Source organism: Protopterus annectens, chromosome 2.part2 (assembly GCF_019279795.1).
Source record: "Protopterus annectens isolate FY-2018-M chromosome 2.part2, PAN1.0, whole genome shotgun sequence".
Lineage (NCBI taxonomy): Eukaryota > Metazoa > Chordata > Ceratodontiformes > Protopteridae > Protopterus > Protopterus annectens.
The window spans coordinates 562,483,910-562,505,969 of NC_056730.1; the positions used below are offsets into that span (position 1 = coordinate 562,483,910).

The following is a 22,060-nucleotide window of genomic DNA, read 5'->3' on the forward strand; positions in this document are numbered from 1 at the left end:
TAGGTTTGAGGTCAAGCAATTCCTCAAAGACGTCCTTTATATCAGGCTTCCCAGGAAGCCTATTCTGCCTTCTTGGGACCCCAACTTTATACTTGAACATTTTATAGAGGCTCCTTTTGAGCATGCTTCCTCAGTTTCTTTGCAACATTGTACTTGGAAGACTGTTCTGCTTTTGGCTCTTACTTCAGCCAAGAGGGTGTCTGAACTTCAGGCTCTCGTGGCCATTCCTCATTTTTCAGTTTTTCACTCTGTCTGAGTGCCTCTTCATACTAATCCTTCTTTTATGCCCAAGGTGATCAGTGAGTTTTCCCTTAATCTATTCATCTTCCTTACTTTTTTTCCTTCTGTGCGGTCTGTTATTGAGAAGTTTCTTCATACATTGGATTTGCATAGACATGTTGGATATTATTTGGATAACGGTAACATTTTTCGCAAAGCTTGAGCAGCATTTTATCTCTTTAGAACTGCGGTAGTGTTGTCTCCTCACAGTAAGATGTTGTCCTGTTAGATTCTCAGCTAAAGCGTCTTCTGTGTGGAGACGTGTGAATGGGCGTACCTTCGTTGAAGGTTGTGCGTCAGGGCTGGCAACTCGGCATGTAAAAATCTACTGCCAATCATTAGCGGACCGGAGTTCCGCTGTGGCGACCCCTAACTGGGAAAAGCCGAAAGACACAACAACATCATCATCCCAGGGCTTTGGGTTTGGGTGTTTCTAGGCAAACCATCTCCTCCTGGATTTCTAAGGGCATTTCCTTTTGTTGATCTTTTCATGGCAAATGTCTTTCCTTATCTGTAAAGTCACATTCTGCTAGTCAGTTGCCTCCTCTGGTGCCCTTTTTTAAGGGTCTGGATACCAGTTTTGTCTTTTGAGGCTTCTATGTGGTCCTCTGTTCATACTTTTACTAAATATTACAAGTTGGATGTTGTTTCCAGGGCCAGAGCAGTTTTTTTTTCAGGGTTATCCTGCATGGGTTTGTGGAGGGTTCTTCTCTGCCTTCCTCTTCCCAGGTATCCTCTTGAGCTCTTGTATACCCCACCTTAGATGAAGAATACTGCAATAGGAAGGACATAGTACAGGTGTGTAAAATCTTACCATAAAGATGTTCTTCTCTTCACTGTTGCAGTTTTTGGTCCCTCCGTCCTTCCCCCTGTGTTTTAACTCTTGCCCTGTGCTCTGCTTGCCCGCTTGGACCAAGGGGACGTTCTCCTTTCTTCCTTCTTTAGTTTCCCTTCTGGATGCACATGTTCCTCTTTGTCCCTGAGGATGTTCTGTTTCTCCTGGGGCTTTTTCAGTTCTGAGTGTCTGCGTCTGTATGCCATCTTTATGCTTTACATTATGTGCGGGTAGCATATGTGTGTTGTACGGTGCCTATAAGAGCTGAAGACTTTGGTATACTGCCGGATATTGAGCTATCCTAGGCAGGAGATCCCTTAGGTGAAGAATATTGCATCAGTGAAGATAAGGACATCTACTGTTATGGTAAGATTTTATACAACTGTACTTTGTTTCTTTGTTCATTTTAATTTTGTTTTTTTTTTTGTCACCTTGATATTTTAGTTTAGAGTTTAGTTTCATCTCTTTTGTCTGTATATGGAGTATCTATTTCTTATTTTGTTTTCTATGTGTTGCATTTTTTTTGTTTTATTTCATCTTTTTGTCTTAGCCATCCTGTCACCTTGTTGGCTGTGTTTTGAATGTGCAGTAGCATTTATTTTCCTAAGTCTCCTTTGATGACGCTTACTTTTATTTGAGTCTGCTATTTTTTTTTTTGCTTTTATAATGCTTTTCATCACCTTCAGATGTCAAGTTTAATGATATTTTTACTGTGGCGTTATTGTAGTCTAGAGTGACATTTTGCTTTTGTTGGATTCATCATTGGCATGACAGCTAATGAGCAGTAGTTGTCATTTTTCTGTTAGCACTCATGTTCTCATCTATGAAGGCTGAAATTTGTTTTGGCTTTTTGGAGCATGACACTGATATTTGCTGAATGTGTAATATGATGTTTTTTTGTCCAAAGTCATATTGGGTGTTTTATTGATTTGGTTTGTCTTTGCATTTTGAACAAGGGTTGTTGGTGCAAGATGTCAAGTATTTATGAAGTTTGCTGATGGGTTGATTACTGCCACTTGCATATCAATGAAATGCACATGAAATGCATGTAAGAATGAGTTGAGTAACAAATGGCCAGATGGTTGAACAGTGTTCATTGCAGTGTTTTGATATGTTCTGATTGACGCGCATTGCTTCCTTCTGTAATCCCCATCCATGGTTCTCATTCTTTTTACTTTTAAGTTTTTAAATTATTTGTAATTACTTACTGCGTTTGATATGATTTTATGAACTGTGGCCCATTTTCTTATTAATGGCAGTAATCTCATTTTGTTTTATTTTGGCACCTAACCCATTTTCCAATTCTTAATGTACATTCTCAGACTCCATTTTATAGAATTTTCCTTGAGCTCTTTAATTTCTTCATTTATTTTTGTAACTTTGTTTTCTACTGATTATTTTATTTGATTGTACACTGCTTAGTTAATAAGCAATTTAATAAAACTGAAGTTGAAGATAAATAAGGCAAACCAATGCCAAAATGCTTTCCAAATGTCTAACGGATTGCATTGTTTTGTTAACAAATATTAAGAATTTAAAGGCAGGTAAGAGTGTACTTTAATAGGGTGGCAGCCTGAAGAGCTTTCTTTAAAAATGTATCAGCCTGAGAGCAAGACAGCTACCTGGACTACAATCCATACCTTTTCATGTCCTACATATTAGTCAAGAAACGTGGTAGGATTTGCCTTTATGTTACTGCAAGGCATGTTCTGACCACTTTCTGGGTCTGCAGCCAGGTTATCAGTAGGGTAGCTAACTACTGTATAACTCTTTCCTATGGAAAGAAATTGTGCTGTAGCAGCTGTCCTAATGGCGAGATGTTTTCTTCTCCAAAAACAAACATTTGGTACAGACTGCCATCCTGTGTTACCTGTGTGTGTTAGGTTAGTATTGTAGACTTCTAAAAGCTCTGGAAGTCGAACTAGAAGGGTTGATGTCTTTGTGTAGCTAATTTCCACAAGTAATTATAGTACTGCAGTTGTGCTTTGTTTGCCATTGGAAGGTAGTGCAGCATACCATTAGTTAATTTCTATAGTGGCCAACCATTCCTGAGTTGTATGAGGGTCAGTGGACATTTACTAAAATGTTTACATGTGTGTTTCTTTTGTGTTTTTTGTGTGTTTGACTATATATATATATATATATATATATATATATATATATATAGAGAGAGAGAGAGAGAGAGAGAGATAGATATAGATACATACATAGGCAGACATCTGTGATTCTATTCTCTTTGCACTACTTTGTCAGTAAATTTTTAAATGCCTTTATTAAATTATCACTTAAGACATAAGCATACATGACGAGTAGGCATCCTTTGATCAGAAAGGATCATTTGTTTGTGCCTCTATTGTTCTGGTTTGAGCAGCATCTTCTGCAGCTGTACAATCCAGTCCAGGAGTGGCAGTCCTTTCCACTTGCTGAGCTGCAGTAGGCAGATGTTGGTCAAGTATTTTGGGAATGGATTTTCTGAGGGCTGTCTTATGCTCTGCTCTCCTTGCCAAGGTGGTTTCATGCATAGTGAGACCTTCCTGTTTCCAGGCAATCTTGTCTGAGGCGAGAAAGTACCAGGTGTTCAGGCTGATGGAGAGAGCACTGAGATCATGCTTACATGTGTCCTTGTCATGCAGTTTGGGTTGCTCTTTCTGCCTCTTTCCAGACTCCGGCTCTCCAAAACCAAGGTCTTTCAGTGTTTGGCCATCCTTCATGCATGACACTTGACCCAACTAGTGGATATGTCTTTGTCTCAGGAGGGTGAACATGGAAGTTGTACCCATCCTCTCAAGCACTGCATCTTGTCCTTCCATGAAGATACCAAGTATGCACATATGGAATACATTGAGCTGTTGCTCCTGTTTTGAGAGCAGAGTCCATGTTTCACTAGCACACAGTAATGTGCTCAAAACACAGGCTTTGTAAACCTGCACTTTGGCGTGTACAGTGGGCTTATTAGTTCATACTCTGTCAGACTGGAAAACGTGGCAGCTTTTCCAATGCGCTTGTTAATCTCACTATCAAGTAACAAGTTGTCAGAGATTGTAGAGCTTAGGTACACAAACTCATAGATAACTTCCAGTTCATAGTCACTCACCCTGATTGGTGACTCATTGCCCACATTTTGGCCCATCATCTGGGTCTTCTTTAAACTGATTGTGGGACCAATTTCTGTACGTGCATCTGCAAGGTGAGGCATGAGTGAAGTTCTTGCTGAGTGCGAGCCACAATAGCTGCGTCATCAGCGGACAGGAACTCCTTCAGACTCTTCCTAAGTACCCTGATCTTCAATTTAAGCCTCAGCAGTTTGAAGAGATTGCTATCCATTCTGGTTTAGAGAAAGGTACCCTCAGTAGCAGTTCTGAACACAAATTTAAACAAAACTTTAAATAAGATACCAAGCAATGTTCACAATCCCAATGCAGAGCGGTCACAAACAGAGACGGGGTATCACGCTGATAAAAACAATAAGAAACCAAACAAAGAAGCCGGTACCCCTGATGGCAATAAAACGATAAAAGTAGTCCAATAGTCCAGTAAATAACACGCTGAATGCTCTGCTTACAAGTTACGAAAATATTTATTCATAAAAGTGAGTAAGCGCTTTCGCCATAGGGCTTTCTCAAACTCTTTAACATTTACAAACTGCTTAAAAAATCTTTATAAAACATGCAGACTACTTTCATTGGTCAACATGACCAGTGAATAGTTTAAACTCTTAAAGCCATAGTTCATGTGAAATAATCTAAACAATGTCTCCTAGGTGCAATCCACAAAACAATCAATAGAGCATGGATCAAAAAATGCAATAGTATGTATGAGGCTATTTAGCGCCCACATAACTTATGTTATTTACTGGAATATTGGACTACTTTTATCGTTTTATTGCCATCAGGGGTACCGGCTTCTTTGTTTGGTTTCTTAAGATACCAAGCAATGTTGGAGCCAGTATACACCCCTACTCTACTCCACTGAGAATCTCAAAAGGTTCGAATGTGGATCCGTCGTACATGATGGTCCCCTTCATCGAAGGCCCTGATAATGCTAAAAAGTATTGGAGGACAGGAGATCTTTGCCAGACTCTCAAACAGACCTTTCCTACTGACGAAGTTGAATACCTTGGTCAAATCAATGAAGGCAATATACAGAGGTTTGCTGTGCTGCCTGCACTTTTCTTGTAGTTGCCTAACAGAGAAAACCATGTCTGTAGCAGACTGTTCAGCTCTGAACCCACACAGAGACTGGGGTAAACTCTCTCTGGAAGAACTTGGAGCCTCTCCATGGCAACATTTACAAACAGCTTTCCCAAAGTACAGAGAAGGGAGATGCTGTGATAGTTGTTACAATAACCTTTGTCACTCTTATTGTTATAGATAGTAACTGTTAGTATATCTCATATTTTGCAGTACACTACCTTCTCTCCTACATTGGCAAAGTATTGCATGCAGCTCTGAGATTAAGGTACCGCTGGCACATTTAGAGAGATCTGAGGGAATGCCATTTTTCCTGGGGGCTTTTCCAGTAGAGAGGGCTTTTATTGCATTGTTGTGTTCCTCCAAGGTGGGCACAACATTGAGTTCAATCATAGCTGCCACAGGCTCAGTGACATTCAGGGCTGTCTGTAACTGTGGTCTTTTTGGCATACAGAGTAGTGTTCCACTCAACATTCTATCTGCTTGGTTCTGTTTCTCAAAACCTTGCCTGTGGCTGACTTAAGTGAGGAGGTCTTCCTTTTTGATGGACTGATAGCTCGCTTGATCCCATCATACATTCCTCGCATGTTACTGATGTTTGCAGCCTGCTGAATTTTGAAGCCTGTAATTGTTTGCACACCATCACACTACCTGCTGCACGTGACTCCAAGCACACTGGAGTGCCTGCAAGATGTTCATCGTGTTTCACTGTTGCAGTCATGACTGTAGGGTTCTCCCCTGCCGGCAGGCAGTCCTCGGTCGGCCAGAATCCCAAAGTCTGGGTCCGGCGTCGGCTGTTCAACCATGCTCCCTGACGTCAGAGCGCCAGGAGTACAAAGCTGACAGCCGGCGCCATCTTCTCCAGTCTTTCTTGCCGTGCGGTGATAGCAGTTCGCAAGTGCCGGTCGGCTGACTCCTGACGATTTTTTCTGATAAACTTCAGTCCGAAGACTTTCTTCTCCACTCAAAGCTAAGTACCCCGTTGGGGAAACTTTTTCTTGCTCCAGTCCGATGTCAGAAAAAGTTAATAATTGTATTTCATGTGGGAAGCAAATACCTCATAAGGATTTTCATTCTTACTGTATTCCTTGCTTAGGCCCTGACCACGACGTAGCTAGTTGTCGGTTTTGTGCTAGATTCAATCAACGTACAATTAAACAAAGGTACGATTTTGCTTTTCATTACTTCGGTAGGTGCTTTAACTACAAAATGTCGTCTGATACGGTTCCGGCTACCGGAGTTCACAAACGTCGCAAGGATAAAGACAGGCCTCTGAGGTCCAAATCTGATGATAGTGCACAAGCGGAGCCAGCTTCAGGTTCGGCTGTCGTCAGTGAGGCGCTTTTGCAGCCCCTGTCGTCGGCCATTTCAGAACCGATGGCCGAAATGGACTCTCATGAGGAGCCAACCAGGCCTTTAAATATCTGTATTGCAGGACCTTCGGACAATGCTCCTTCGGATGGGTCCGGAGCCGCTGTGCAGGTACCGGCTTCCGAAGGGGTTTTCAGGCCTACTCAGCTTCTAATAAAGGCAAAGCCAAAGACAAAGGCAAAGACTCCTTCTAAATCAAAGACTGCAACACAGGCCTCTTCTGAACTGGCTCCCAAGTCACAGAAACAGTTACTCAAGATGGCGGAGGATTTACTTACTATGATTAGGGGTTCACATCCCCCTCCAGATAAAAGGCCAAGGCAGGATGTTTATTATGATTCCTCTGATCAGGCTTCTGTTTCTTCAGTTTCTTCTTCTGACCAGGAATATTCTTTCCCTCCTTATGAGGATTCTGATGCTGAAGAATCCATTCCTTCAACTTCTCCCCCTGAGGATTTCTCTTTTGGGGAAACTTTGCATGAAATGAGGGAACATTTCCACTGGGAAGGACAGGAGTATTCGGAATCTAAGAAAAGACTAAGGGATTTTCTTCTACTCCCCCAACATAGACCCCTGGCTATTCCTCCTGTTTTGGATATTGTAGATGATGCTTTTTCGGAAGCTAACTTAACCCCTGACTCTTTTCCTCCTGCTCCTGTCAAGCCTGATAGATATTACAGGGTTCCTGATTCCCTCCAGTTTTTATACAAGAACCCTACTGCTGACCCTGAAACCATTTCTCAGGGTCCTAAGGGAGTTAAGGCCGCTTCTGCCAAAAATCCCATTCCCACTGAAAAGGATTCTAGATCTTTAGAAAGATGGGGCAAAAAAGTGTACACTTCTGCTACTTTGTCCATTAGGGCTTTAAACTGTCAGTTTCATATGCTGAAATACCAGCAATTTCTCTTGTCTGTTTTAAAACAAAAGCTTACTTCCATTTCTGCCTGTGCAGATGATAAGGAATTACATGACTTGTTGCATGCCACTGAGCAAGTTGGGAAGCATGGTTTACACTGTGGATTTGATGCCTTGGAGGCTTCTTGTAGGGCTGCTGCCTCCGGCACAGTCATTAGAAGGCATGCATGGCTAAAAGAACAAAATTTGCCAGAGCAAGTAAAAGCTAAATTATTGGATGCTCCTGTTCAGCATAATGTTTTGTTTGGATCAAAAGCTGAAGAGGTGATTAAAAAGATGGAGGATAAGGCGAAATCCATGCAAACAGTTAAAGATTTCTTACAAGTACAGCCACCAAGATTTAGCAGAAATTGGCCTTCTAAAAATTGGTCCTTTCCCACTTCAGACAGGCCTCAGAGGGGTAGATATAGACGCTCCAGAGGAAGGCCTCAAACACAAGGTTCTTATAGACCAAGACAGTGGACTGCTTCCACCCCAAGGGGAGGAGAGGACAGGTCACAAACTCATAGGAAACAAACTCAATGACTCCCTCTGTTGGGCTGCAGGAACTTCTTGCCTGGAAGCCCCTCTCGGAGGAAAACTCTCTTTTTTATCAAAATAGGACTCGTATAACCCAAGACAAGTGAGTTCTGGATGTGGTTTTAAGAGGTTACAAATTCCATTTTCATACCCTGCCAAGGCCAAGCGGATGGCCAGACCTTCCAAAACATCAATGGACAGAGGCCTTAAACCAGGTGGAAGCTCTTTTGGCAATGAAAGCCATAGAACTGGTTCCACTTTCAGAGATGGGACAAGGTTTTTACTCAAGGCTCTTTCTAGTCCCCAGGAAGCAAAACTCATGGAGACCCAATCTGGATCTGTCAGTCTTGAACACCTTTCTAGAGATTCCAAGATTCAAGATGCTTACTCTACAGCAGCTACTTCCAATGCTGTCCAAAGATGCATGGATGGTAACTTTGGATTTAAAGGAGGCATATTTACACATTCCCATCAGGCAGGAACGCAGAAAATACCTCGGGTTCAAGGCCGGATCGAGGCACTTTCAATTCTCTGCGCTGCCCTTTGGATTGTCTACTGCGCCCAGGGTCTTCACCAAATGCCTGGCTCCAGTAGTAGCTTACTGCAGATTCAAGGGAATTCAAATTTACCCTTATCTGGACGATTGTCTAATTCAGGCAGACAGCAAGGATGTCTTACTCCAGCATTTAGAATTTGTTCAGAACCTCCTCAAGTTCCGGGGATTCTCTGTAAACATAAAAAAGTCAAATTTGACACCCTCACAATGGATAACTTTTCTGGGTGCACTTCTAAACACCACAACCCAGATGGTATTTCTGACATCCGAAAAACGATTACAGCTGGCTTCAACTTTCAAAACCTTGGCAACTTGAACTCAGCTATCTGCAAGGAGATTCCTGCAGGCTTTGAGTTACATGACCTCCTGCATCCTTCTCGTACCATATGCAAGACTACACATGAGGAAAATACAGTGGTACCTAAAAAGTGTATGGTCTCAGCATTGCCACAGTTTAGACATACTGATCTCCGTCCTGCCTTGCCTTCAAAAGGAATTTCTTTGGTGGTCAAGGGCATGTACTCTAAACAAAGGGAAACCCTTCTGTCTGCCTCCTGCCACTCAGATTCTAACCATGGATGCCTCGGATTATGCTTGGGGAGCCCATTTTCAGGGCAACTGTCTGCAGGGCCTTTGGACAAAGGATCAGAAGCACCTGCATATCAATTTAAAGGAAATGTTAGCTGTTCAGGAAGCTCTACTAGCCTTCAGGAATCTTCTACATTCAGGACAACTACTAATACGGACAGACAACACCACAGTTATGTGGTACATAAACAAGCAAGGGGGATCTCATTCCTACCCCCTTTGCAGACTAGCCATGGATCTATGGAATACAGCTCTAGCTTGCAATCTGGACCTTCAAGCTCAGTTTCTACCAGGGAAGCTAAACTTCCTGGCAGACAGTCTGAGCAGAAACCTTTCAGATCCACACAAGTGGATGCTGGACACCAAAATGTTCAGGATGATAACAGCAGTCTGGGGATGTCCTCACATAGACCTCTTTGCATCCCATCTCAATCATCAGCTACAGAATTTTTGCACCAGGACTTTCCACAAAGAAGCTTGGAAAGTGGATGCCCTATCATTCAGTTGGAGGAACCTCTCTGGATATGCCTTTCCGCCTCTTACTCTTCTTCCACGGGTGTTATTAAAGATAAAACAGGACAAGCCCAAGATGATAATCTTGCTGGCCCTAAATTGGCCTCGACAATTTTGGTACCCAACTCTAAATCTGGAGCCCCCTTGGGTTTTACCTTAGTCTCCGAACCTTCTGTCCCAACATCAGGGTCAGGTTCTACACTCTCATGTCAGAACTCTCAGCCTGGCGGCCTGGTTAATCCAGGGCCTTTGATTTCTTCTTTCCTACCCAAGCAGGTTATGGATGTCATTTTAGAAGCCAGACATCCTAGCACTAGAAAATCTTATGCAGGAAAATGGAAAAGATTTTGTTCCTGGATGCAGGCTCAGGATTCTGATCCTCCTCTTCCGAACATTTCTTTAATTTTACTTTACCTGACAGATCTCTTACATAAGGGTCTCTTTCTCTTCCATTAAGATACATGCCTCTGCTATTTCTGCTCATTATAATACAGACCCTCCAGTCTTTTCCCACCAGCTCATGAGACAGTTTCTCAGAGGCGCTAAGAACTTAAGACCTCCTAGATCTCCTCCCATTCCTGCTTGGGATCTCAGCTATGTTTTGGAAAAACTAACCTTGCCTCCTTTTGAGCCTGCCGCCTCTTCTGACATCAAGTTTTTATCTTGGAAGACAGCTATTCTGTTAGCCCTAACCTCTGCCAGGAGAGTTTCAGAGTTACAAGCTCTTATGGCTGTGGAACCTTATATTATTTTTCATCAAGACAGTGTGTCTTTGAGGACTAATCCTACCTTCATGCCTAAGGTGGTTTCCAAAGTGGCTTTAAATCAAACTATCCACTTGCCAACTTTTTCCCCACTCCTCAAAATAAAAGGAAAGGATCTTACATTCCTTGGATGTACACAGACAACTACGTTTTACCTGGACAGAACCAAGGACATCAGAAAATCAGAACAATTGTTTGTTTCTTATGCTTCAAGTTCCCAAGGTAAAGCCATTTCTAAACAGACCATTTCTAAATGGATTGCTCATGGAATCAGATTTTGTTATTCTCACCATGGAAAGCAAATCCCAGGGAGTGTACGGACTCATTCCACCAGAGCTGCTGCCACTTCTGCGGCCTTCCTCAGGGGAGTTCCTACCAAAGACATTTTGGAAGCTGCAACTTAGAGTTCAGTGCATACTTTTTCTAAGCACTACAATCTACCTCTCTACTCTAAGTCTAGGGCAGGCTTTGCCTCTGCAGTCTTGCAGGGCCTTTTAGCCCCTTCTTCTTTATGACCACCTCCCTTTCTTTCAGCTTTGGGATTCTACCCTACAGTCATGACTGCAACAGTGAAACACGATGAACATAGTACAGTTGTGTACACCTATCATAAATGTAGATGTTCGAGTGTCTTCACTGTTGCAGTCTGGGTTTCCCTCCCTCCTGTCCCCTCTTATTTTTACTTTTGTGTGGTTCCTTTTTTCACCATTCTTCTGAGGTGTATTTGCAAAGGATATGGGACCTTTCTCATTCTGGGACTCCTGACATCTGGGGCAAGAAAAACTGTAGAAGATGGCGTCGGCTGTCAGCTTTGTACTCCTGGCGCTCTAACGTCAGGGAGCATGGTTGAACAGCCGACGCCAGACCCAGACTTTGGGATTCTGGCCGACCGAGGACTGCCTGCCGGCAGGGGAGAACCCTACAGTCATGACTGCAACAGTGAAGACACTCGAACATCTACATTTATGGTAGGTGTACACAACTGTACTTTCTCCTCATAGGGTGAGGATGTGTATGCAGACAGTGCTTGTCTCTTCTTCTCAATCAGCGGTGGTAGCACTTAAGTGTGGGCTTCAAATCAGTCAGCATACTTAACTGTCTTCTTCCCAATAGTAGATGATGTAGTGTTATAGACAGAATCCCATAGTTTTTCCCATCTCTTGCTGTTGTCAGTGCCATCTGGGCAGGGCAAGGCCTCCAAGTGCTTCAACTAACTTTTGTACTTTTGAAGGGTCACAAGTCATGCTTATGTCAGTGCATGACCTCCCCTCCCTTTTTAGAGTGAAAGAACCTTTGTGTCTGGATGTTCACCTTATTACACGCACGCAAGTTGTTGGCATCAATCTCCACTATGGTAACTGCTTGTTACCCTGACACTACCTAAACTGCGTTTGGTGAGGACAAGGTCAAGTCGTGCCAATGTTTCAGTCTTTGGTGTCGTCATGACACTTTGTGCTGTGGCTTGACATCGAAGACTGTGTTGGTTATACAGAGGTCATATGGGGAACAAATGTCAAGGAGACATTCTTTTCTTTCAGTTTTCTTGTTCCAAACTATCCCAGACAGGATGGTCAGTTGTGATAGTCATTTTCACCTCTGGCATTAAAATCACCAAGAATGAATAATGGTTCATTGAATGGGACCTCACTGATAGCAGCACCAAGTCCATCATAGAACTTGTCCTTGACTTCCTTGGTAGAAAAGTATGAGCTCTGGTGCTGAAGATGTTGGCCAATGGCCACTGGTTTTATAGCTGAATTTTTAGCATTCTCTCATTTCCTATGTTGGGAGGTATGACTGAGAAAAAAAAGGTTGTTTCTAGTTGCAAAAACCAACACTGTGTTCCCTGGTCTCTTCTGGAAGATTCCCATGCCAGAAAAAAAGTAAAGTTCATCCCCCTAATACATCCAGTGGATGGCAGCCTTGTTTTTTGGAGAGTCACAGTGTCCATTTGCAATCTGCTCAGCTTGTTGTTAATGAGTGCATTCTTCTGAGCATCACCGATGTTCTATAGAACTTCAAAAGGCCTTGAGTCATCATCCTTACTTTCCATGTGCTAGCCTAAAGGCTGGTTTATTTTGTTGCTTTTTTTTTTTTCCAGGTGACTGGTTAACGATCTACCTGTTGGGGGTTCCCTAAGCCCCACACACCAAATGGCAAATGAACTATTGGTATTTAGAGTAGTGAAGTGTTTGGTTTTACAATCAAACTGGCATTTGAACACTGTTCCCACAAACATTGCAAACATATGTATATATAGCTCACTAAATACTGTTTGTTGGTTTTTAACCCTGCGCTTCTTGTACCAAGACAAAAGGGTTCTTCCACTTTGAAAACTAAACATGCATTTACCTGGTAATAGACTAAGGAATGGCTTGTTCTTTAGTATGGATCTGTGTGTGTGTCAAGTAATTGTCTAATTAAAAAAAATGCTACCTAAATAATGACCAGTGTCAAAGATGCATTTCCACTTCAGTTATGTCTAGGTCTGTGTTCTAATAGACTTGTCTTTCATTGTTCTTAACCAAGTGCAGACATGTGACAGTAGTTGTTACTTGTTAAGTTATAGGTGTCTTTCTCAGTCTTAAGAATTACTACAAATTCTTTTAAGTCTTGTATATTGAGGCTTAGGTGAATTTTTCATAATGGGTTTCAGGTGACAGATGGTACTGTGTAACAGAATTTCTTGTATAAAGTGTTGTATAACTGGCCGTCTAATAATTTAGTATCAGTATTTAAGTAATTGATAGGAAAGAAGCTGCACTATGCTACAAATTCAAATATTGCGTAGATCATTTAGCTGAGCCACATTTCCTTTGTAAAACAGCCCACACATCATCCAAAAATGTACATCAGCTGTTAATATTGTATGCATTTATTTTTAGTGAAATCATAATGCATGTTCCAAGTAGTCCATGAACAACTCGGCATAAGTAGGTGAATGAAGCATTACTTGGCAGCTAGTTTAACTGCAGTTATTGCGCTGAATGTACATTTATCTGAGGAAAGAAGTGATTGCAGGTCATTGCATCTAAGATTACAGAAATGCCTTTGTCCACAGTACCAAGACAATCTGCAGAAATACCTTTCATGACTGCATTCCTGATACTGAAATATTTCAGTAGGCAGTACTCCTTGTGGTTTAACATAATCTTTATTTTTTTATTTTATTTTTATGTTTGTTTACAGGGATAGTCCGACTCGTTGGGTAACTCATTTTCAGCGGAGGCCCGGGGGATAAGCCCCACTAGTTAAGATGTAAATTTGTTCATAACATTACTGATGTGCTTTACAAGACTTTCTCTACAATCACAAGCCCCCTGTAACAATGATTCCTACCTACTACAACAGTTAATACCACTCATAAACACTTCTACATTTAATTCAATCATTTGTCCATATATGTATTACTATCAGTAGTAATATCAGTGTGTGTGTGTATGTATATGTATATATATATATATACACACACACACACACACACACATATATATATGTATGTATGTATATATATATATATGTATGTATGTATGTATATATATATATATATATATAGAGAGAGAGAGAAGGGAGAGAGCTGTATGTATTTGATATGTAAAACTACAAAAAATTAAAACAAATCCAGAACTACGTCAGAATTTTGACTAACAAAAGATCATCTTGCCACTGATATTGATTTTTTATTTAACATTTGTTAACTGGGAAAATCCACCTTGGAATGAAGCCAGTTTTCAGCAGAGGCCTGGGGAGAAACTCCAGATGCATGTCTTTGTAACATGGGAGGAAACCCACACGAATGCAGGGAGGACATGCAGACTCTGCACAGAAGGCACTCCAGCTGAGTCTTGAACCAGAGAACTTCTTGCTGTGAGGTGACAATGCTACCTCTGCACCACTGCATCGTCCTAAAGGTTTCCCTGCTGAAACCCGGGATAGTTATGTTAAATGATATGGCTAGGACTACTCAGGATTTCAAAGCAGACAAGTACTGCTTATGTAGGCCTCTACCCTTGCAAATGTTCTTTTTTGCAAACATCTGAAGTAGAAGCTCAGAAGACCACAGCACTGGTGAATTTAATTCACGTGCTTGGCACTGCTTTTGTTTGAGGTGGTGGTATATTGCCTTTTTTTTTTTTTTTAAACTTGGCTCAAAAAGTTTTTTTTTTTTTTTTCAATAATCATTTTTATTGTTTTGCCAAACCATTATACATTTCACACACTATTTACATTATGTACAATAATGCTTCCAATGTTTTAGTTCCATTTTGAATTTCCCTATAATACATTAAGAATAAATATCATTTTAACCAAGTACAGGAAATTAAAATCACAAAAAATTAAACATAAAAGCATCTACAATAGACAATTATAAACCAACTCAAGCCAATAATTTGTATTATTTATACATTTTCTATCTAATCCAAGAATGTGTTGGTACACATACAGAATGTCCTGACGGAAAGTGGATAGGAACCACGTAAAATAATATTAAAGATTTGTTCCCAAATTTTTATGCTGTTTATACTTTTCTTATTATTTCTAATTAACAATTTGTGCGCTAATATATGCCTAATCGCTAACAGCCTGAAATTTTGCCACGACACCTGTGCTGGGTTCAACCAATTTGTGGCTATATATAATTTCATTAGTAAACTAATATTCATAATTACAATCCGTTTTGTTTTGTCCAAATTCTCCGGTGGAATATGTAAAATCAGAAATTCCCAGGAGAGTGTTGAGTTTTGGTAACCCATTTTTTGTAGTTGTAACTTTAAAGAATTCCATAATTTATAAATGCACTTGCAACTCCAGAACATGTGTAACAGGTCTGCTGTCTGATCTACACACTGTGGACATTTAGGTGACTTTTTTGAATCAAATTTATGAAGTGTAAGATGGGTATAATATGCATTGTTAAATATCATCAATTGAGTAAAGACCAGTTTTTGAAGTGATACGGATTTTAATGTTAAGTTAAACGCCTCTACTATTTTACTGTCGTCTAGGGATGGCAATTTCTCTCTCCAGTATTTGGATTCAAAAAGTTTTTTTTAGTTTGTTAAAGGTGCTGATTGTCAACACACAGTCATTTTATTCCTTTTAACCGTATTCTTGAATTTGCATAAATATTTTTTTGTTTTATTTGCGGCCTTAAACTGGGATTGTGAGCTGGTGCCAGGACCCTTTTCAGCTACTTCATGGGCTGTACCGGTTGTGTACAGTGCATAGACAGGCATATATACATGTCTGGCAGACAATATTTGAAACATTTAAGCTAAAACAGAGTATTCTTGTAAATGTATATCAGAAATTCAGAGTTAATGCTTGTAGTACGTGTTAAATGATTTATGTATGAACTGAAAATGTTGAGTGCTAAGGCAGAAAAACCGCTCTTTCATGCTGAAAAATTGGAGCGTGCTTTAGCCTACATCTTTAAAATAGTTGGATTTATATTGATTTTTCTGGTGCAGTTTTAACTTTTTTAAATAGGGAGCTATCCAGCACTTCTGTACATTTTGCAAGAAAGGCTGTTCCAAGTGACTGGAGTAAGCTTTATGAAATATCACCTGCAGCTGGCTAAATTAAAATGAGGTCTTTTTCATTGTGATGGATGAGTTATTACATATTGAATATGATAGCTTGTGAGCAGATAGTTTGCAGACCAGGAGAGGGGAGTATCTTTACCAGAGTAGTTTAAAGATGTGCGACTTGAACGAGTAGGGTATGTGCAGCCTAGTTGTACAGTGATTTTTCTGATCTGCCAAATGGAGCTTAACTATGAGAATTGTATTTTCTTTTTGCAGTGAGCTGGTACTTTGCCCAGAAAGGGGGCAACAGTAGGTAGTGCATACTCCAGCCTAGGGAGTAACACTTTATAGTGATACCATGTCATGCTTTGGTAGTTAGGAAATAGGCGAATTTAAGCCATGTTGTCTTAAAACTTTGGATGGAGTGTCGTGATTTTGAAAGGAGAGCAAGTTCCATCTGGAGCAACACCAATATATTTTTGCTTCTTGATGGAAAGATTGGAAATGGTCAGGACTGTGGTGTTACCTAGCCTTTTTGCAGTTCCAAAAACCATGACTGAGGATTTCGTAGTGTTACTGAGTTTGTTGTAGATTAGAACAAATCCCTTTGTAGTGATTGGATAGCCATTGTATTCTTGAACTGTAGTAAAGATTGTACCTTCAGTTATGCAGTTATATTTTGCTATGGCAATTCCTGTGGCAAGCAATTTTTGTATGATGAGAAGAGTACTGGTCCCAAGACTGAACCTTGAAGCACTCAGTTGGTAAACGAAGATAAATAAATAGAAAGCTTGATGAGAAATAGTCTTTGTGAGTAGAAATGCATAGGATTATGTCAGTAAGATAATTGTAAACCAATGAGTAGCTTCAGAAGAGAAACAATAGTATGTGAGCTTATGTAGATAATGGTTAATAGTTTGATGCTACTTTGAGGTTTAGGCTCCAGTCAATAAAACTTTTTCCATTTTGGAATAATTGTCATTGATGAGGCTGAATACAACTGTTTGTGCTTTATGTAGGACGTAAACCATGGTTTCTGTGAATGAATCCTACTTTAGAATGCATTCAAGTGCTTCATCACTGATAATACGTTAGAGCTAATATATGCAATAGTTTTCTTGATTTCTTTGGAAAAAAGTATTACACGAAATAGTTTGCTTACATATTCTTGTTTTTCTGTTTTTAGGGTGAAGCTGTTATCTACATGGAACCAGAAAAGCAGGTCCTGTCCAGATCAGCAGATGAGTGTGTAGTAGCTCTTTGTGATCAATGGTAAGTGTTGCTACAGATGGAGACGGTTACAAGGCTGAAGCCTTTTAACAAGCAACTGTGCTTACTGTTTGCGTTTGTGTAATCCTAGGTACTTGGACTATGGAGAGAAGAGCTGGAAGAAACAAGCTGTTGACTGCCTGAAGAATTTGGAAACGTACGATTTTTGAATTTTAGATACTTGCATTCTCTAAATAAATGGAGTTGCCATTTAATGATTTTGATTTTTATATTTAAATATTCACTTGCTGCAGTTTGGTCTGTTATATACACATTTTTCAGGAGCTGAAGAATGAGAAATGGTGTTTGTTGTTTTAGAAAATGAAAGCGATTCAGCCTGTTTTGGTTTTAGTATTTCACACAAGAGTAAGGTAGTAGTCTGCAGAGAAGAATTTAATTTTAGAGCTTGAAAAAAATGCTGTAATCTCTTGTATAGGCAATTAATTTTTGTGGGGAAGGGGAACTTTCATGCCATTTTCTGATGATCATCAGCACCTTTCCTTGCTAGTTGGCCCATTTGGTTTTCATTACCATGATGATGGTTAACTGGGAGGAGTCATTAAGATGCCAACTGGCGTGAGTCGATATTTTCCATTAAGCCCTACCTCCTTTTTCCATCCAGCAACAACCCATGGGTGAGACTTGAAGTTGGTGTCAGCGCTGCACTGCCTCTCACTTCACCAGGGGCTAACATCAACAAGACACCCTGCCCACCCATAGCAGGTACTGTACTGTGGTTTTCCTTGTCTCCTTCATGGAAATTCAGCCAGTGCAAATGTGCTTGTGGGTATGCACACCCATCCTTCCATGTCTGTACTGTCAAGTGATTGAGCCACTAATTAAAATTGGTCATTAGAGTCATAGTTAGAGCTTTTGTGCTTCCTGTGTCACTGGAGCCAAGCAGCAGTAATTTTGTCTCGACCACCGTGGTGTAGAGAGTTAGAGCCGCTGGGTGATTTGGTTTCACATCAGGGATGTTATGTCAAGCAAATCATTTTACTTTGAGGGTCTTGCTGCATTTAATATGCGAGTGGCCTACACTTGCTTCTTAGGATTGTAAGTAAAGATTATCCATACTCCTGTTCTCCCCGTAATGTCATACTGCTTAAGCAAGTGCATATGTCCTCCTTATATTTTTCAATGTTTATGTATTCCATTATTCACTGTCTGAAAGTAAGCACCAGTTGAGTTGTTTCTTTGGTTTTAAGACCTTGATTTAGAACCATCACTGATAATGAATAGAACCCTGACTGTATGTCGAGAGTTGTCTCCACTGCCGTCCTGTTAGAACAGAGTCTTGACTCTGGAAAGAGCAGCTCCAGATGTAAATTCTAACACAAAATTTGGTGGCTGTGATACAATAACAGACTGGTCATAGGACCATGGAAGATGCCAGGCAAGAGTAATACTGGTCCGAGGAGAGAATCCAGAATTTAGGAAGTCTGGCTTCTGTTGCATGTTTTTTGTGGTTGCTACAAGCTTTCCTTCATTGCACATGTATGAGATCAAACTGAGTAATTTTTTGAGCATCTGTTCTGTTGTGAAAGTCTTAGTTGTCTGTTTCTACATCTCTTCAATTGCAGTTAACTTTGGAGCCCACTTTACAAATGAGGCTTGACCCTTCAAGTGTTCTTTTCTGAGTACTGGGCATTGACCTGTAGAATTTGACTGCCTTTGCGTTTTTGCACAGTGGCTGTTACATGATCCAATCCATCCACTTCAGCAGTAGCACTAATGACCACAAGCCACAGTCATTTCTTTCAGCATTATCCATAGCGCTCTCCTAATCCCAAACTCATCCACTCATTCCTATAATGTCCTTCTCATCTCCAGCTGTGCCAAACTTGTTTGCTGTAGATTGACGAGCATCACAGTATACTCTGGAACTAGTGCACCCCCTTTCCCCAGAATATTGACAGATAAGTATCATTTTTCTTATTGAATCTAGTCAGGGTAGTATTTCTAGGGTTAACAAAGTAGTTTTTAGTAGATAGGTGGGAACAAGTCAGGATAAAATAGACTGAGAGTCATGAAGTTTCTACCTATTAGATAACTGTTATATTGATATATCTATCTATTTAGTGTTGATCTGTGAACTTTAAATAGAGGTATGATTAAGGACAAGTCAGATTAGGCCTCAGGATTAAAAAAACGTGAGGCAGTTGTAGCCCCAAGTTTCCACCTCAGGATGCTTACATACTTTGTGTCATGCACACAGGAGTGGAGCATTTAGATGCTGTATGTAACATTTTTTAGAATGTTAATGCCAAATCCCTACTGGAATGAAGAATGAGCTAAGGTGTTGATTTTAAAAGGTCTTTGTCTTCCCATAGCATGACCAAGTAAACTTGAAGATGGTGCAGCCAGGGGTTCTGATGTGCTATCCTCTTTATCCAAGTTTGTTAGAAACGACATCTCCCCTGAAGCCACCCTTATCACCAATGTTGATGTCTGTACTTGAGACCAAGCCCTTCTTAGATGACTTTGTCTTCTTGAACTTTAATGTCAAATGAGAGACCAGCAGTCTGATGTTGTTAATCTTCAATGTTAAGTTGTCTATCTTGCCTTCATTCTTGCTGGTTGGGACTCTGCCATCTACTAAAGCTCGAGAGCTATTTACTGGCTCGAGGCCTTTCCATATCCCACAATGCTTGGTGCTAGATACCCAGATCTCATTTGCCGCTTCATCTATGAGGTTGCGATTTTACTGGCTCAGGTCGTATTATTCCTTTTTTTTGTATTATTAGCTAAAAATATACCTTGTATTTTTAATATATTTAGATAGTCTTCCCTTTTAGTGTAGTTAGACTGTGTATCCCCTAGTTTATCCCACCTAGGAAACTCGTTTTTTGTTAGAGAGTTTCTCCACCCCCCCCCCCCGTTTCTTCTCTTTAGTGGCTAACCCCGCCCTTTTGGTACTTAATAGGAGTAGTGTTTAGCCTTATAGTATTTGTATATTTTTATTAAGGATAGTTGTTGTTATTAAGTGTGGTGATAGTTTTTTGTAGTTATTATTGTTAGCTTAACTAGTGCGGGTGTGTGAGTGTTTCTGTGTGCCTTGTTTAAGCACTAGTTTAATTTTTCTCTCTTTAGTATCCCCTTGCCAGTATGTCCAAGGATACTATAGATTCAGGTTTCAAGAAGTGTGACTCGTGCTGTCAGAAGATATCTCTGACAGGCGGTCACACTTCTTGTGTGTATTGCTTGGGTTCCCTACACCTGCAGGACCCCTGCTTGGTCTGTCATGCCTTCAGCCCGAGAGTCCTGCAGGAGCGTAGGAACAAACTTATTTTGAGAGGCTTACTTAAGCCAGAGGGATCCCCGGCGAAGCCTCAGTCGGGGAAATCCTCAAAGCCCGCCAAACCGTCGGCTCCCAGTTCGGAGCCGTCGTCAGGCGGAGCATCTTCCTCCTCTTTGGTTCCGGCTGGAGCCGACATCTCTGGACCTCAATCGGCTCCGACTTTAGTGTCAGAACCATCTTTGGGCAGAAAACGTTCAAGGTCCCCTTCCCTAGAATCGGTTTGTTCGGCTCCGAGTTCTCCATTGCTTCAGTCTGAACGAAGCCATAGGTCCCACTCCTCTCAGTCCTCCAGGCTATCTGATCATGACTTGGAGAGGGTGGTCAGTAGACTCCTTAAATCAGAGGCCCTGGCCCAAATGTTAACCAGCCCTTCTCAACAGACTGTGGCTGTCCCGGTGTCTTCAGCAATTCCTCCTCCAACTCCCCCTTTGCGTTCGGAGCCAGAGCTGGTTGGGGCTCGAATCTTGGAAATGTCGGAGCCAATACCACACCTTTTGGCTCCTTCGTCGGCTCCGATCTCTTCATTGGTTCCTTCCTTGGAGGGATCTGGGTGCCGGGACCCCCTCGTCGGCTCCAAGGGGGCGAGTGGCATTGGACCCTTGTCCGACCCCGTTCTCCCTCTCGGGCTTGGCAGGTGAGCTTCGGCCCGACATCGGTCTCGAGCCATCCCTCGGTGCGGGAGGGTTTCACGTCTCTTCGGAGCGGGGACCTTCTGCTCTGCCTGATAGGGGCGCCTTCGAGGTCATGAGGAGCGTGCTGACCCCTGAGTCGGCTCCTCGATCGGCCCCTTTGGCTCCTCCCCCCATGGTGCCTGCATCGGTCTCTGCCCACCAGCATGACCCCAAGCGTGGAGAACAGACACTCCAGGTCGCCATTGGGCGTATCTTCCTCTTCCGAGGCCTCCCCTGATCTTTCAGAGGAGCCCCCTTGGAAGAGAAAATGTAAGAGGAAACATGACGACTCCCCCGAGTCAGTCACGTCTGATACCGACTTGGTGGATTCGGAAGGGTCCCCAAGATCCCCTCTGAGGATGTCTCTTTTTCAGACATCCTAGAGATCCTTAAGCAGAGGGGGAACTGGACTGCCCTTAACCCTTCCGAGGACGAGTCGGTATACCTGGACGCGTTTGGTTCTCGCCCTTCCACCTCCTGGGAGTCTCCACCCTTCGACCCGGTCATGGAAGTAGTGGCTCGAAGGGCGTGGTCAGCCCCGGACACAGTGGAACCAACTCCCTGTAGGCCCACTAAGTTCATTACAGCCCCACCTAACAAACAATATTTGACAAAAGGTGTCCCCATTGATGCCTTGATGGTGGCAGCAGCCACAAAGAAGGAGTTGGCTGACCCTTCGGTGCCTGTCCATCCACCTAATAGAGTCTAGGACAATGGACAGGTACGGGAAGCGGATGTTTTCCTCAGCGGGACCCTTTTTC

The 22,060-nt window shown here is 41.7% G+C and overlaps 1 protein-coding gene across 1 annotated transcript in view; it reads left to right on the plus strand.

The window, feature by feature from the left end:
* The window catches only part of LARS1 (leucyl-tRNA synthetase 1), a 1,303,086-nt gene that overhangs the window by 462,112 nt on the left and 818,914 nt on the right, over positions 1 to 22,060 (plus strand). The window contains exons 16-17 of the mRNA XM_044064023.1: positions 17,245 to 17,330; positions 17,419 to 17,484. Coding sequence (XP_043919958.1) covers positions 17,245 to 17,330; positions 17,419 to 17,484 — 152 coding nt within the window. The remainder of the gene's footprint in view (positions 1 to 17,244; positions 17,331 to 17,418; positions 17,485 to 22,060) is intronic.